Below are 17,694 nucleotides of genomic sequence, written 5' to 3'. Positions count from 1 at the left end.
GTAATTCTACTTCTTGTGTACAGTGTTTACAAGTACCACAAAATATTGAGTTGTGCCTGGTTTTCTTTCCACAAACTGAGCAGAGGATTTTTTTCTACCATTAACTTATTATATAAAACCATTATATTTCATAAGAATAAAAAAAACAGTGAATCAATTTGAACAAAGAAAAACACTCAAAAAAAAAAAAAACATTGTGCCACTGGAATTTTAATATGGACGACATAAAAAAGGTTGAAAAGGATGGGATATACGTATGTAATTTTCTGTGCGATCATCAATGATTCTTGAGCAACGCTTTTGGCAGCTATGTGTTTTTTACTGTTCTAACTGAATATTCATATATATATATATATATATATATATGTGGGTGTGTGTATGTATGTATGTATATATATATATATATATATATATATATATATATATATATATATATATATATAATGCTACAAGGGAGATAATCCCCATAAATTAATTTCAACATACTAAACACTGAAAAAAAAACATTGTCACATTGGAATTTTAATATTTTGATATAAACAAATTGGAGAGGATGCAAGGTATGAGTGTATATATGTATTTGTATCTGTATAAAGCCACAAGGGAGATAACCCCCACTCCAACAGATTTTATAAAATGAAAAATAAAAATTTTTAATGTTTTTATTTTCATTTTTATTACCTACTGAATATCAGTCAGAGGGTGGGGTTTCACACACATTTTGATCTAAGTTTTGGTTTTGTAGAGAAGAGGGACAACTCTTTGATGTATAGTTTGATTCAGTCCAATAAGATCATCAAACTAACTATAATCTACTTCTTCGGAAAGAGATTGATTCATTGCTGGTCGTCTGCTGTGACTCTTTTGAGAAATGCTTATGTGTCAGTCTCAGCTATACTTGTACCCCTTCCAGAGTGACCCCACTGGGGAAGAGAAAATTTCCAGCCCTACTCCAGACAACTGACTTCATTTCTAATCTTGCTGCAAGTGAGAAGCATGTACCCCTCTCCCTGACTGGATTACCTCCATTATGGCATATCATGAATAGTTATTTTCTCTTTCATAATCTCCCTGACTTGTTTATATTAGTCATTACGAAGAATCCAACATGAAAATTCTTTTTGGTGTGTTTGATTCACAACCAGAACTCATCTCCCTATTACCACTGCAAAGAACTTTCCTTTCTTCTTCTCTGTGTGCCTAACATCAAACGGAATTTTACAGCCCTTCTTTCTAAGAATTTTCCATATGTGAAACACGTTACTATGGGATTGTTACCTATGGACTATAACAGGGTCATTTTCAAGCCCAATATCAATAAACACTTTTGACAAATCGTTGTCATTATCATATTTTAATTCCATTCATTATTTTCAGGCTTCTCATAAGTTTAATTTATTTATTGCGGACTATTATCCTCATCTTTCTTAGTTGTTGTTTCACGATGTTTTTTCCAACTATTCCTCATGCGTTCGTTAGGTGGTAATCACGACGGGATAGGAACTCTGAATCTCTTAACTGCATCCTCAGCAATTACTGCCTTCCATAGTTGTTGTTGTCTCACCACGTTTTGACCAAGTAAGCCTCTGACCGGCTTTGGGTGGGATTGAAACCGCTATCTTCAGACAATTCTCACCTGGAACCGTAAAGATTCAACATCTCTATCTACTGCGCCACGGACGCCGAAGTGAGATGACAACAACTATGGAAGGCAGTAATTGTTGAGGATACAGTTAGGAGTCGCGGTTACCACCTGACAAAGGCCAGAGGAATAGTTGGCCGAAATGTTGTAAACAAACAACTAAGAAAGATGAGGATAATAGTCCGCAATAAATAAATTAATAAATAATACTTATCACGTTAATAAATTCCAATTAAATGATATATATTCTCATAATTTTGTTGTTCAGTTTACAATTCAATTAATCTTTATCCTCGAGTAGCCTTGATAATTGGTGACTCAGTAGAAAAAAAACGTAAGATGACTTAATAGTTTTGCAAAAAAATATTTGGTGTTGCCCTGGCGGCATGCACGACAAAATAATTAAAAAGTGTGTGAAACACCTTCCTTTTAAAACTTCTCTCTCTCTCTCTCTCTCTCTCTCTCTCTCTCTCTCTCTCTCTCTCTCTTTCAAGAAGGAGTTTCCCCTTTTTTGACAAAGGACAGAACTTTGAAATATTTACATAGATAACATTAATAACAAATTAAGCAGAAGGCCATTCAAAAGTGTGAAGAAAATGGGTATTGTTTGTCATACTTGCATCTTCACAAGTGTGGAATGGACAGACAGACCAAAATAAATAAAATATAGATACAAGTATTTCATTTTTTTTTTTTTTTTCATTTTCTTTCTTTGAAGATTGTAATGTTGGGTATGGGGCAGCTAAATCAGCTGCCAACATTGTTTTTTATTGAAACCAACCGAGAGCTCTTTTTAGTATCCTAACTGTTCCCTTAAGTGCAATTGTCTGGGTTTCTTTTGCACTTGGTTCACAAGGAATATCAGTTAGGTAGGACTCAGGTTCTTCTTCATAAGTCTTGTGGCACCTATAATAACTGGTATGATTTATATCTCTCTAAGATTCCAGTTTCTTTTCATGCCATACATGAGACCTTGGTATTTGGTTTGTTTCTCTCTTTCAGCTCTGTTCAGACCTCCATCATTTGGGACACTCACTTCAACAAAGGTTGCCACTCTTTCTGATGGAGCATGTGGAGAGAAACAAAGATCCTAGCTTAAAGGCAGAAAGTGTAATTTAGTTAGTTTCAAACCAAAATCAATGAGGAAAATAAATATCTCTATATGTCAGACCTTCATCCTTGACTTTTTTGTTTCTGGTGACCCCTAAATGAATGAATATGTGCCCATATTCTGCCCAATGCAATGTTGACAAAGAATATATTAACTTTGTGCATATGTCATGTGTAGTTTCTGACATTTCACCGGACACGCACAAATGACTGCCCTTAATATCTATATATTAATGCAATAGTGTGTGTGTTCTTTTGTGTGTCATGCTTATATCTTTTTTCTTTCAAGTGGCTGTCGTTTAATAATTGTTGTGTCCTTCCATTTCTTATAATAAATAATTTTGCCAAGAATTCTTCAAGAGTTTTGGTTTCGTTTTCAATTATAAATGATGGCACTCAGCTCATCTATTTTTTTATTTTTGACATCACTACTTTATCTTGTTTTTTACTGGTCATGCTTACATTATCAAATAGAGAAAAATAACTCCCCTCTTTTTTATTGTTCTATCCCTTTTTATTCGTTTACACGCTACTGTATTAATATATAGATTTGCTTAGATAAATATTTTTACAGTTTTAACAAAAGGGCTAGAATAATATGGTGTCTTCATTCATACTGAAAGCCCACAGAATGTCTACTATCAATATATTATATATGAAAGATGCCACTGTGAAATTTCCACAGGTTCTACTAGTATAAAATTATTATTATTATTATATTATATAAAATTAAATTATTATATTATATAAAATAGTTTTATGGAATAAGTTGTTTTAAAATAGAACAGAGTAGCATTTTTTTTTTTTTTAGGATTCTCCTAAAGTTAATTTAATCCTGAGGTACATTTTCAAAATAGACCAATTTATAGAATAAAGAAAAGAAAAGAAGTTTCATTCTAAAATTTCAAAGCAACGTTATTGGTTATCTTCATTAGTAGTGTGTATAGGAGAAAAACGGGTTAGCAGCTGATAATGTTCTTGTGCGGAAGTGAAGATTAAATATTAGACATGCTAGCCCAGGGCCAAAAGGGCCCCAAACTTCTGAAGAATTCTTGGCAAAATTATTTATTACAAGAAATGGAAGGACACAGCAATTATTCAACGACAGCCACTCAAAAGAAAAAAGATGTAAGCGTGACACACAAAAGAACACACACTATATCGTATATCGCATAGAGGAGTGCACTGTCAGCCGAACCAGGAAAAAAGTCTGTTGCCAGGTTCACGTTTTATACACTCTGTCACATGACTGAGTGCTGGCTTCTGATTGGACAAGCCAGAAAGAAAGTAGATTCAAAATCTTTAGCCGTGAGAATTTACTCATGCTACTGTGCTTGTTGCAATTTCCGTCTGCTACACAAATTAAAGACCTTATAGTTTGTGGTAGGTAGCTCCATACTATAACCCTAACTCCCTCTCGTCCGAGGGCCAGGCTGCATCCGTCACTATCCTGGTTCACGGGAGCATACTTGTGATGTACTTCTGGCCGTGTTCGTCGCTCCCAGCTCACAGGACCATAGATGCAACCCAGCAGGGCTACATTCTTACTTGCCTAGTGGTGGACCCCTCAAGGGTGACCAGACTCTCACTGGTCACTGGAAAATATCTCTCTGCTGCTCAGGGCATGCGAAATGTGCATGACCCTAAGTCCATGTGGCAGCATTGTCGATTTCGCCCGTCACTCTGACTTTGTGCTGGATCCAGTCTGTCTCCTTCATCATCTGGCGTCAGGGCATACCTGAAATAAACTGCATCATCATTCAGGCTGGCAAATCGAGAAACAAGGAAAAACTCTGGGACATTTTTATATAACGAAACAAAATAATTATTCATAAATTGTTTTACACTTGCTTAGTCGAGTTCTTTGATTCAAGCTTCATGATGCAGGTTGCATACTTAAGTTCGACTAATCAATTTCCCAGCTAAGAACAAGAGCTTTTCAACTTAGCTCTTATGGATGTTTCCCCCCCCCCCTCCCTCCCCCCAGGCGGGGTGAGAGAGATGTGGACGCCTCGAATGCCAGCTAGTAAAAAAAAAGGACTTAAGGACCCTAACTCTAAAAAGCCAATCGTTTTTATCAAATCAGAAATTCCTCCCTCTACCTTTTTGGAGTTATTCTTTCTTTTCTCTTCCCTTTCTCTCTTTCTCTTCGTTCCCTATTAATTTACTCCCCTTCTCTCTTTCTTTTGTCCCAAACCTTCTCCCTCATTAATAACCATATCTCTCCCTAGGTTCAATTTATTTATTTATCTGTCCAACTAACTTATCATGTAATTAGGAGTTATTAGTCACCCCAGCTGTCTTCCATATCGCTCAGAGGTTTTAAAAACAACCTTTTCGTTGTTGATAGATGTGTAGTCGTTTGTCTTTCTCTTAAAAACCCCAGCCCGGCACTGATGTGATAAGCGATAACTATTTATTTCCCATTGAAATATTTTATTTCTTCTGGACATTTTTCATAAACATCTGTCTTTCCTTGACCAAGTGTCAGCATGGCTCCCCTAACCATACCTCATCCTCTCCCATCTTCTCTTCCTCTATTTGAAAAGCAAGATCATATTGTGTCGCCAGGGATCTCGTCATAATACTACCTAATAATAATACTTTGAAATATTTTTTTATATCAAAAGGGAAAATTGAATATTTTTTATATTTAAAGAGAAATAATTTTGTACCCTAAAAGTTATCTTCCTTGCACAAAATCATTTAGAAGCATGAGTTATATGCCCCTGTATTCGATTAGATCATAATTAAGAATTCAAAATGGAGAGATGCTTACTGATATCGGCTTAGCTAATTTTTCACAATGTTTTTAGTTGATGTAAACTCCGACCTTCTTTGGGAATCTGGAATTTTGAATGAACCTTTATATTTTATCCATGGAGAGATCATGCTCTTGTTCCATCAGCCATGACCAGGTAGAAGTTCTAAGTAATTCACAATTGTATTTTGAGTTGTCTGCATTGAGAATTGAACCTTCAACCTCCAAAACAGTGTAACTTACAACTGAAGTTTACAAAGTACTTTATTCGATATGACAAGTGTCCTTGTACAATGTCCCAAATTTTACAGATTCCGGAATTTGACAAGATACACCTGAAGAAAAAGAATAACACCCGGGATAAGAGCAGTAGTCTGAAGCATCCAAATAATACAAATAATTAATTCTCATCTAAAAAAAATTCAGAAATATTATTCCTTTCAGTTATAAGTTATATAATAATTAATTTATTACTATTGGTCTACATAGAATCGTTTTCATCCATTTTATTTTTTCATATTTGTTTTTAACAGTTCACAAAGTTGGTTTTCTTCAAGTAAAAAAAAGAATGTGAATTAAAAAAAAAAAAAAGTGCGAAATACTTAGCAAAGAATATATTGCAACTTAACTGTTTTTTTTTCTTCTTTTAGAGCTATAAAGAGAGTTTAAGAATTGGAAAACAAAAAGATGGCAAAGTCGAATTCAACATTGGAACAGTTTATCACTTACTGGTGAGTCTCTTCAGATCACTAATATTTTGCTGCTAATGAGGTCAAAGAGAATCTGATGGTTCTGTGTTTCTTATTGAGATCGGTTGGAGAGAAGTGAATTTGGTTTGAAACAAATCCGTTTAATTAAAGATCTGATTATCTAAGCAATTTTTGTGCTGATGTCTTTAGTAAGAAAAATCTCCGATTTTCTCTATTTGAGAATCAGAAGTGATGCATGGAGTCTCTGCTCAAACACCAGTTACAACAATCATATATATATATATTTATATATATATACAATGAAAAAGAAATTAACCCTATTCAGATGTTATAAGATAAATAAATCACTCTCTCTGGAGTGTTTTTCTGTTTTGCATGGAGGACGCACTAAGTTCCACCTGTCTGTCCTCGAGGCGCTTGCCATCAGTTTTAGCCCCCTCCCCCTACTTTGTGCAAGCGGAGAAACCTTCAGTTAGAGTTGAAACTATTTGGGGAGACACAGCATTCCATTTAAGTTTTTTTTTTGTTGTTGTTTCTATCCCGTTCGCATATTAGTATTAATATTTCTACAAAAAAAAGTTTGTTTTTTTTCTTTCAGACGTATATCTTTTAAAAAGTTTTTTCAGACGAAAAGCGTTTCGGGTTTTATTACAATTCGTGATTCTTTTAATCGACTTATTTATTTTATAACATCTGAATATGGTTCATTTCTTTTTCATCATTATAAAATGTTGCCATTCTAATAAAAATATATATATATATATATATATATACTCGGGTTTTTTTATATTCAAAAGTAATGGACTAATGAATTCAACGAGGTTGTTAGATAGTGCTCAATAAAAAGAGCTGATAATACTTGTTTATTGTTATATAAACATGCTCACATCCCGCTGCTACAAATAGCCACTTGTTTCAATCAAACAACAGATATCATCAGGCAGTGACTTGACTATTCAAAAGTTCAATGAATAATATTCATTGAACTTTTGAATAGTCAAGTCGCTGCCTGATGATATCTGTTGTTTGATTGAAACAAGTGGCTATTTGTAGCAGCGGGATGTGAGCATGTTTATATAACAATAAACAAGTATGTATATATATATATATATATATATATATATATATATATATATATATATATATATATATATATATAAACTAGCTGGACGCCCAGCGTTACCCAGTCGTACAGTACGCTTAAACATATTTTAATTTATGCAGATTGCATATGTATTGTTATAGAATCAATTCTCTACTGATTATTATATGTTACAAGGAATAATTTGCTTGGTGAACTAATTCATAAAAATAAAAAAATGATAATGTCGTTCATCAAATTCCGTCTGTGTTTGTTTACAATATCATGTCAGCTGATATTTGGGCTTGACGATGAATGCGCTGGAAAGTCACTTCTGATTAATGTTTAGTTTTAAAATATACAAACGAAGAAATGATTTGCAACGATTTTAAATGGTAACATCTTCTTTTATCGTAAATTGAACTTATTAATAAGAAAATGTTAAAATAAAATGGTAAGGTACACCTGGGCTTGAACAGGGGGATCAATCAATCTGTAGTTGAATGCTCTACCACTGAGCTATATCTTCAGATGACAATCAATCTGTTTTGTTTTGCTTTTTTAAAGAAATGATTTGCCAAAATTTTATTATTTTCCTCAGCCAGTGTAACATAAAAATAATCTTTCTCTCTTATAGATAAAAAAGGAACAATTTTTCCAGGGAGATATTTTAAGATCGGATTTTTTCGATTTCTGATACTTATCAGATGAATTTCTGTAGAAAACATATCTAAGAACACTGCCAGGCATATAAATTACCTTTGTATGAAATTTGCAAAAGATAGGCTCAGCCGTTTCGGAACCCATGAGGAAAAAACTCACACACAAAGTGATATATATATATAAATATACCTATGTGTACACACACACATATATATACATATATATATATATACATATATATATATATATACATATGTGTGATCGTTTATGTATATTCATGTTTATTTAATTTATTTGTTTGTTTTCTATTGTTATTGTTAGTTTTAAAGCTATTTTGTATCGCTATCCTAGAGTAAGTTTTATTTTGTGAACACAGTTGTTTGCTATTTCTCGTCTACAGTTTAATAGATTTTGAGGTTCTTTAAAGTACAGGATAGCAAATTTTTCATGGAGGCATAAATTACATGGGCCGTCTAAATGTCTGCACGTGGTAGCTTGTCTCATTATTTTCCATTCGATTACCGGCGAATGTCCGCTTTCTTTGAGTTCCCAGTATTTATTCGCTAATGTTGTTTTTATACAGTGTTTTTTATTTTTGAATGTACTAAAAAAACTTTTTAAAAAAAAAAGGAGAAAAAAAAAAGGAAGGAAAACGTCTACCTTAAACCACTAACCTAGTTCTAAAACAGATCCTTTGTTCGATAAAATGCATGCCCATTGGCTGATAGGAAGGGGCGCGGTGGATACTAGAAAGCTGATTGGCTAACTAGAAATCCTCAACATATATAAAAACAAGAAGCAACCACAGAATTCGCGCATAAGCCTGACGAATCCTATAGTGGATGAAACGCAGAATATTCAATGTAGCTTAATTGCCATATATATTTTATAAATTACTAACTAGCTCTACCTACGTATTGAGCACTTTTGAAGTAAATACTTAAAGTTTACGCATAAATCTATACTTTCGTATATTAGGTTTATGTGAGTAAATGAAGTAGTTATATATATATATATATATATAAATGAACGTGTGTGTACATTTCCCTATGCAATAACTCTGTCAATTTTAAGTCTTTAGACTCGAAATTTGATATACAGAGTACTGAGATTTGGGAAAATCTTTGTGATCGGTTTTCGGCTAGAAATTTGGCTGTTAAGGGGTCAAAGTTCAACGATTTTACCTTTGAGAACTCTACCAAACTTCTCCGCCAATTTCGGGTATAAACACTTGAAATTTTAGATATAGGTTCCTTGAACATGGATCTAACTTAATAACTTGATTTGAGCTCAAAACAATAAATGTTAAGGGGTTATAATAGGAGTCAAAGTTTTAAAAAAATTGACTTCTGCGGTCTTTATCAAATTACTCAGACAATTTCTGGTCTAAACATTTGAAATTTGACATAAAGGGTATTCAGAGATAAGGCAAGCTTTTTAATCGGTTTGGGTCGAAAATTTGAGCTACAAATATATAAATCTATGTATGTACGTTTACATTTTTGCCTAAAATTTTTGACAGAGGAGACGGATTTTCACAAGATCAGTATCGTTTTGAAGCTCACCCCTTCAGACGACAAATACCAAAAAATTGGCTAAAAACAAATTTCTTCATTCTCAACTGGGCACTTTTCTACAGGGAGGGGTCGCTTTTTTCGCCGATATTTTCAAAAGTCATCCCCTCTTTTTGATTGTCTAGCCTTAATTTAAACCTACGTCACTTCCGGTTTGGCACTGGTCGTAACACGTTCTTTTCCTCCTTCGCGGTACAGGCCTGCCTTCCTACTATTACTATTTTTTTTTTTTTTTTTTTTTGCTCAACACACACCTCCAAACACCCGGGCAACGCTGAGCACCCATGCTAGTATGTGTGTGTGTGTGTATATATATATATATATATATATATATATATAAGTAGGCTATTCTGATGATTCAAATAAAATCAGTCAATAGATAAAAATAATATTTAATTATTTTGAACATGCACATCTCTACTATTATATAAAAGGAACTTTGCGTGTGTAAGTTTGTTCCTTACGGACTCCAAAACGGCTGGGCCGATTTTTATGAAATTTCACACAAATGTACTTTATGTATCTAGAAGAGTTCTTAGAAAGGTTTTGTGTCAGAATTTCTTCGATATATTTTTTTCTTTTCTGATCCACAGGAAAACTGTAAAGAAGCCCGAAATTATTATTCAAAGGCGGCAAAGCTCGACCCAGATAACGAGGACATCCTAATAAACCTTCGAAAGCTGAGAAACATAGAACAACAACAAAGAAGAAAAAATTCATGAACATAAAAGACAGTCTGAAATAACCATTGCCAGCCAACATTAATATTATTATTACTGCTCTATTTAAAAAAAAATATTGAGCACTATTTTTTTAACTATAAAAAGAGATTTGTCTGATCGATATAAAAGATGGAGATTTACTACAATGTCGCAAACCATTTTTTATGCTATACATCTTCAGGCGGACGGAACTTAATTTTCAAATTTGATCCACTGAAAGAAATTGACAAACATTGAAAAATCATATTGAATTTTGTTATTCGGGCTCTATTAAAAAATTATTGAGCACTATTTTTAAGAAATAAATAAACCTTCGAGAGCTGAGAAACATTGAACAAAAAAAATGAAAAAAAAAAACATGTACATAAAAATGGATTTTGTTGACCATAACTTATGACTATTATTGCTCTATTTGAAAAGAGTATTGAGCACTATTTTTGCTATGAAAAGACACTTGTAAATAATATATTCTCTGTTCGTCTGTTCCACTTTTTCTTGGAAACTTCTGGGTTGAACTTTTGTATGGACTTAATTATGATAAGGTACTGCGACGTTGACCATAATTTATGACTATTATTGCTCTATTTGAAAAGAGTATTGAGCACTATTTTTGCTATGAAAAAGATACTTGTAAATAATATTTTCTCTGTTCGTCTGTTCCACTTTTTCTTGATAACTTCTGGGTCGAATTGGTTGAAATTTTATATGGACTTTATTATGATAAGGTGCCGCGAACTAAGTATTATAGTATCCATTTGATGCAGTTAGGGATTAATATTTAATGCAAAAACGAGCACAAATTTAACTATATTCAACCATTAATTCGTGCATAAAGCAATCATTCTAAACCAATGAACGTTTTTAACAGGTTAAAAAATCTAGTATATAAATAATAATAAATAAATAAAAATAATAGTAATAAATAATAAATAAACAAATAAATAAAAAGTCTAGTATATAAATAATAATAAATAAATAAAAATAATAGTAATAAATAGTAAATAAATAATAAACAAATAAATAAAAAGTCTAGCATATAAATAATGATAAATAAAAAAAAAATAATAAATAATAAATAAACAAATAAATAAAAAAAGTCTAGTATATAAATAATAATAAATAAAAAATAATAATAATAAATAAACAAATAAATAAAAAAGTCCAGTATATAAATAATAAAAAAAAAATAATAAATAAACAAATAAATAAAAAAATATAGTATATAAATAATAATAAAAAAATAATAAATAAACAAAAGAATAAAAAGTCTAGTATATAAATAATAAATAAAAAAAATAAATAATAAAAATAAAAAGTCTAGTATATAAATAATATAAAAAAATAATAATAAACAAATAAATAAAAAAATATAGTATATAAATAATAATAAAAAAATAATAATAAACAAATAAATAAAAAAGTCTAGTATATAAATAATAATAAATAAATAAAAAAATAATAAATAAACAAATAAATAAAAAGTCTAGTATATAAATAATAATAATAATAAAATAATAAATAAACAAATAAATAAAAATAGTCTAGTATATAAATAATAATAAATAAATAAAAATAATAATAAATAAACAAATAAATAAAAAAATGTCTAGTATATAAATAATAATAAATAAATAAAAATAATAATAAATAAACAAATAAATAAAAAAAAGTCTAGTATATAAACTGTTATGATACAAATTGATTCTGTGTTATATCTAATCTCAAGTTTAATCCTCTTTATCCTCCAAAAATGTTTTCACAATGTTTCAGCTAATGTAACCTTCAACAGGTGTGTTTTGTTGACTCTGGAAATTGTACAAAATTTCAAACAATTTATTTTCTTCACAGGGATAAATTACTCTTGTTCTGTCAGCCATGACTGCATAGAAGTCTCAAATAATTCTTAATTATCTTTTTAGTATCGCCTGAACTGAAGATTGAACCTTCAACCTCCAGAATATTGCCACTTAGAATTGCTTATTACTTAACACTTTATCTGTTAGGTTGCTACATATGACACAGCATAACTTGTGGATTAAAGAGTTCGGCGTGAAATTCCTGGGTTTAACAAGACACAGCTGAAAAAAGACTGGGCGCTTCTACACTATTGGGACGAAATTTCGGAAATCATAAGACTGAATTTTGCATGAAAACAATGGTATATACATATTCCTCATATTTTTAAGATGATTATATCCAAAAATTATGAAAATCGATGCGGTAGAAAATTATTTATTAAAGAAAATTTAAAAAAAAAAAGAATAGAATTTGATGAAAACGATTGTAAGACACAGGAGAGTTCAAAACGGAGATAATTTTCCGTTTTGATTCAAACAAGATGGCAGCAATTTTTCACCTGCTAACACGATTAAAGTTGTTTTGTTTAATAATTCAGTAATATTCAGGTAATTGCATAATTTGGAAACTACCATTGTGACTTATTAGAATTGACAAAAAAAAAAAAATCAGTAGAAACCATTGTTTTTGTTTTTTTTATCTGAAAACTCCATTTATTAACTACAAAATCTTGTACCAATTCTGTAGAAGTGCCAAAGACTGAAATAACATAAGGATACAGCCATAATGTAAAGAATTTAAATTATCTCCTCATCTCAAAAACAAAAAATGAAATAGAACCCAAGTTCGCTATAAGTTTTCACACTATTTCTATGTTATTATCACTATTTAAAAAATATTGAACATTATTTCCAAGAAATATATATTTCTAATCCATAAAATTCCTCACATACTTTTCTTTGGAATTTTTTTTTTTTAATAGAAATCACTCCAGACAAGGCATGGAGTCAATTAATATAAAACAGCTAAAAAAAAAAAAAAATGATCGTTTCAAGGTTAAAAAAAAAAAAAAATGATCGTTTCAAGGTTAAAAAAAAAAAAAAAAAGAATAAAAAGTAGCTCCCAAATGTTAGATGGAATAGATTCTGACCCAAAAACCAGCAATTCTCCCCCCCCCCGAAACATCGCTCACGGAATGTGAGAAGTAAAGTATAAAATAAGGGAAGTGAGAGCTTCAAATCTGCAGAAAATAAACCCAAGATCTACTTTCTATTGTTCTTTTCAACAAATTACTATTAAATAAAATGGAAAATAGCTTAAGCAAGAAATATTTTAATTTAGACACGTAAAAAAAAAGTTTATTTTGTTGTTGAAGAGATCAGTAAGTCTTGGTAGCGTCGATATAAGCTATAAATATTATAGCCCTTTTCTCTTACCTGCAACCTCTTTCTCACAGAAAAGATGTGAGTCTGTCTCTGCTTTATCGTTATTTTCATGACAAGTGCTCATCTGAGCTCCAATCTGTGATGCCCCCTCGCCAAACTTTCAAGAGAAACACTCGTCTAGCTGAAAACACTATCAATGATTTCCCCAACTCTTTATCTGTGCCTAAACCTAAACGTAGATTCCATGAACAAAGTTTCTTTCTTAGAACTGCATGGCTGTGGAAGTGTCTTCTGCTTTCCAGCTGACTACAATATGGTTGTCTTCAAATCCAATGTAAACAAGTTCTTGATAAGCCATTCCACTTGGGTGAACAAATTTACTGAATTTTCATTTACTAAGCATTACTTTATTGTCCAATTGACAACTGTACACTCTTCTGGGCCTTGATAAGTGGTGATGCCTATGTTTAAAAAAAAAAAAAAAAAGATACTCTATCTTACACCTCTGCTCAGTTTTGATAGACAATTTGATACTGCTATAAAGGTGCCTATGCAAGGGAGCCGGTGGTACAGCAAGTGTTGAGCAATGTTTCTTCACCGTTTGAGACATTTTACATGAATATTGAGGCAAATGCTGGGGAAGCATAGTTTTTCCTGTCTTTTTTTTTTTTTTTTTTTTTTTTTGACGGGTGTTGTACACATGTAAATACATTGTTGCTTTGTTTTTGTTATTTGATTGTTGATTGGAATGTTTTTTGTTTGTTTTTTTGTTTAAGTATAACGATTCTATAAAAAAAAAAAAATTGAAATAAACACTTGTTTGAACTAATATTTTTGACTTTTATTTAAGACTAGCCTGGGTACCCGGCGTTGCCCGGTTGTTTGGATGGAGGTGTGTGTTGAGCAAAAAAAAAAAAAAGTGGTAGTAGGCAGGCAGGCAGGCTCGAACCCGTATTGCGAAGGAGGAAAAGAATGTGAAAAAAAAAAAAAAGAGTGACATCTTTGCTGTTGCGCCCATCTCCAAACTCGAAGTGACTTAGGTTTGAATTAAGGCTAGAGAATCGAAAAGAGGGTATGACTTTCGAAAATATTGGTGAGAAAAGCGACCCCTCTCTGTAGAAAAGTTGAGGGTGAAGGAATTAATGTTTTTGGCCAATTTTTTTTATATTTGGTGTCTGAAAGGTCAAGCTTCAAAATGATACCAAGCTCGTGAAAATCTGTCTCATCTGTCGAAAGTTTTAGGCAGACATACAAACATGCATACATACATACATTTAAACAGACCGGTGAGATTTATATTATAGATAGATGGTGAGAGAATATGAAACAAAAGAAGAAAAACTTGCAAAAGTAAAATTATAAATCAAAAAAATTATAAATCAAAAAAATTATAAATCAAAAAAATTATAAATCAAAAAAATTATAAATCAGAAAAAAATTATAAATCAAAAAAATTATAAATCAAAAAAATTATAAATCAAAAAAAAATTATAAATCAAAAAAATTATAAATCAAAAAAAAATTATAAATCAAAAAAAAATTATAAATAAAAAAAAAATAAATAAAAAAAAAATAAATAAAAAAAAAATAAATAAAAAAAAAATAAATCAAAAAAAAATAAATCAAAAAAAAATTATAAATCAAAAAAAAATTATAAATCAAAAAAAAATTATAAATCAAAAAAATTATAAATCAGAAAAAAATTATAAATCAAAAAAATTATAAATCAGAAAAAAATTATAAATCAAAAAAAAATTATAAATCAAAAAAAAATTATAAATCAAAAAAATTATAAATCAAAAAAATTATAAATCAAAAAAATTATAAATCAAAAAAAAATTATAAATCAGAAAAAAATTATAAATCAGAAAGATGTGGTTGATTTCAGATCAAAATAAGATTGTTCACTTCACGTTTAACGCCTATTAAGGTTCACTTTTTTCTTTTTAAGTGTTGAGATGATTAATCTGAACCAGAAATCAAAAACATCAGAATTTTTTTGGGGGGGAGGGGAGTATCAGAAACTATTATGCTTACTTTCCAATGCCACAAACGAGTCTTTTTGTTTTGTTTAAAACTTAATTTTCCATTGCTGTTATTAATCATAGCAGTTTAAAACCGATAAATACCCATCACCCTTCCCCTTTATGTCACAAATACCGTTTTACACCAAAGGTCATATATATATATATATATATATATATCGGTCACCCCTAAACAAGTGTGTTTTATTAATTGTAATTATATTAACTAGCGGGACGTAAGGAAATTCGACAGATGCATGAATGAAGACACCATCATATTATTCTAGCCCTTTTGTTAAAATTGTATCGTCCCCCCAACCACTACCACGCAAACACACTTACTAAAATAATAACTTTGATACATTGTTTGGGCTGATGATGTCATTATAAACACACCAATCAATTAACTAACATTTCATCATTTTTCATAATTCTTGGATATGATACTAATTTTCATAATTTAAACCACCACTATCGTTCCCTCCCTTACTAAAATAATAACTTTGATATATTGCCTCCGCTAATTATTTCATTACAATCCCAACAATCAATTAACTCACATTTCATCATTTTTCATAATTCTTGGATATATTACTAATTTCAACAATCATTTTTTATGTTTTTAACCTACATTATCGCCCAACTCTACTTAAATAATAACTTTGATATATTTCCTGGGCTGATTATTACATTAGAAACACACCAATCAATTAACTCACATTTAATCATTTTTCAAAATTGACCACATCCTGTCTGCTCATCCTTCGGCTAACATCCACATTTGTGGTGACTTCCATGTCCACAATGTGGAATGGCTGACCCACTCGAACAAGAAGTGTCAAGGTTTTTTATGATAGCATGTACCTGAGCAGGGGTGATTTGTAGATCGTCTAGCGTGGCGTCTGTCCGCAAAGGAAAGTCAGGTAGGGGGTGGTTGGAAGGGTCCAGTGTGGAGTTTGAGGCAAACCGGCTGGCAAGCATATTAGCCTTGTCGGTTGCTGAGCAAACAATCTCGTGATTGTTGGTTAGTGGAGGAATTATTGATTGCCTATTATTTACTACACTGTTGTAGATTTTCCAGAAGTCACGAGTTCCTAATTTTTGTGCTTCGATGCGTTTTTTAGTGGTTTCAGTAAATTCTCTCTTAGCTGTCGCTATTTCTTTCTTAACGTTATTTTTAGCTTCTATATACTTATGTCTGTTTGAACTGGACTTATCTCGGTTAAATCTGCGGTATGCATGCTGCTTTTGAGCAATGGCAGTTGCGCAAGTAGAAGTAAACCATTGGGGAGAGTGGGGCTTGCTATAAAATTTCCACATAGGAACATGTGCTTCAATTGCTGTTTTGAACCATTCAGTGGTCTCACTTGCGCACTGTTCAGCAGGAAGAGAAAAAATATTTCCCCCATGGGGCATCTCTGATAAGATCTTTGATGATTTCCCAATCAGGATCCTTCTACCGCTCCAGACGATATCTCACTGCTGAAATGAAAGAAACTTATGGTGATAATGCCCCATCATATGACCTTGTAAAACGCTGGCATCGTGAATTCAAACATGGCCGGAAGTCTGTGGAAACAGCTCCCAGACCTGGTTGCCCTCCTTCTGCCATTGATGAGGCATCTGTCCATCAAGTTGAGGCTGCCATTTTGGAAGATCGGCGCATTACTATTCGCCAAATAGCCCAAGATGTCAAGATTAGTACAGGGTCTGTGGAAACTATCATTCATGACCATTTGCATATGCATAAGGTGTCTGCTAGATGGATTCCCAGGTTGCTCACACCATTCCAGAAGCGAGAATGCGTCAAGTGCTCGAGGATGAATTTGGAGATATGCTAAGAAGATCAAAGTTTTTCAAAAGACTGATTACACAGGATGAAACCTGGGTCCATCACTATGATCCAAAGACCAAAGCCCAGTCAATGCAGTGGAAGCACTTGGACTCACCATCTCCAAAGAAGGCAAGGGTGCAGCCCTCCGCTAGCAAGGTCATGCTCAGTCTTCTGGGAGCATGACGGAGTAGTGATGACAGATTTCCTGGAAAAGGGTACCACAATTACAGGAGCCTATTATGTTTCACTTTTGAGGAAATTAAGGGAAGCTATCAAAATCAAGAGGCGGGGCAAGATCAGCAAAGGTACCCTCCTCCTACAGGACAACGCTTTGGTCCACAACTCGCATGTTGCCAGATCAGAAGCTCAGGCATGTGGTTATGAAATCCTT

The 17,694-nt window shown here is 31.9% G+C and overlaps 1 protein-coding gene across 6 annotated transcripts in view; it reads left to right on the top strand.

Annotated features, from left to right (window-relative positions):
- LOC145291278 (protein O-mannosyl-transferase TMTC1-like) overlaps nucleotides 1–10,634 on the top strand; it is a 163,098-nt gene extending 152,464 nt beyond the window's left edge. For all 6 annotated transcript variants that reach the window (XM_080136916.1, XM_080136917.1, XM_080136921.1 and 3 more), the window contains 2 exons: nucleotides 6,164–6,244; nucleotides 10,135–10,634. In XM_080136916.1, coding sequence (XP_079993042.1) covers nucleotides 6,164–6,244; nucleotides 10,135–10,263 — 210 coding nt within the window. In that variant the 3' untranslated portion in view covers nucleotides 10,264–10,634. The remainder of the gene's footprint in view (nucleotides 1–6,163; nucleotides 6,245–10,134) is intronic.
- The last annotated feature ends 7,060 nt before the right edge of the window (nucleotides 10,635–17,694 follow it).

This window comes from Euprymna scolopes, chromosome 12, assembly GCF_053919585.1.
Source record: "Euprymna scolopes isolate OS-2025 chromosome 12, ASM5391958v1, whole genome shotgun sequence".
Lineage (NCBI taxonomy): Eukaryota > Metazoa > Mollusca > Cephalopoda > Sepiida > Sepiolidae > Euprymna > Euprymna scolopes.
This window is presented reverse-complemented; position numbering and strand designations above follow the sequence as displayed.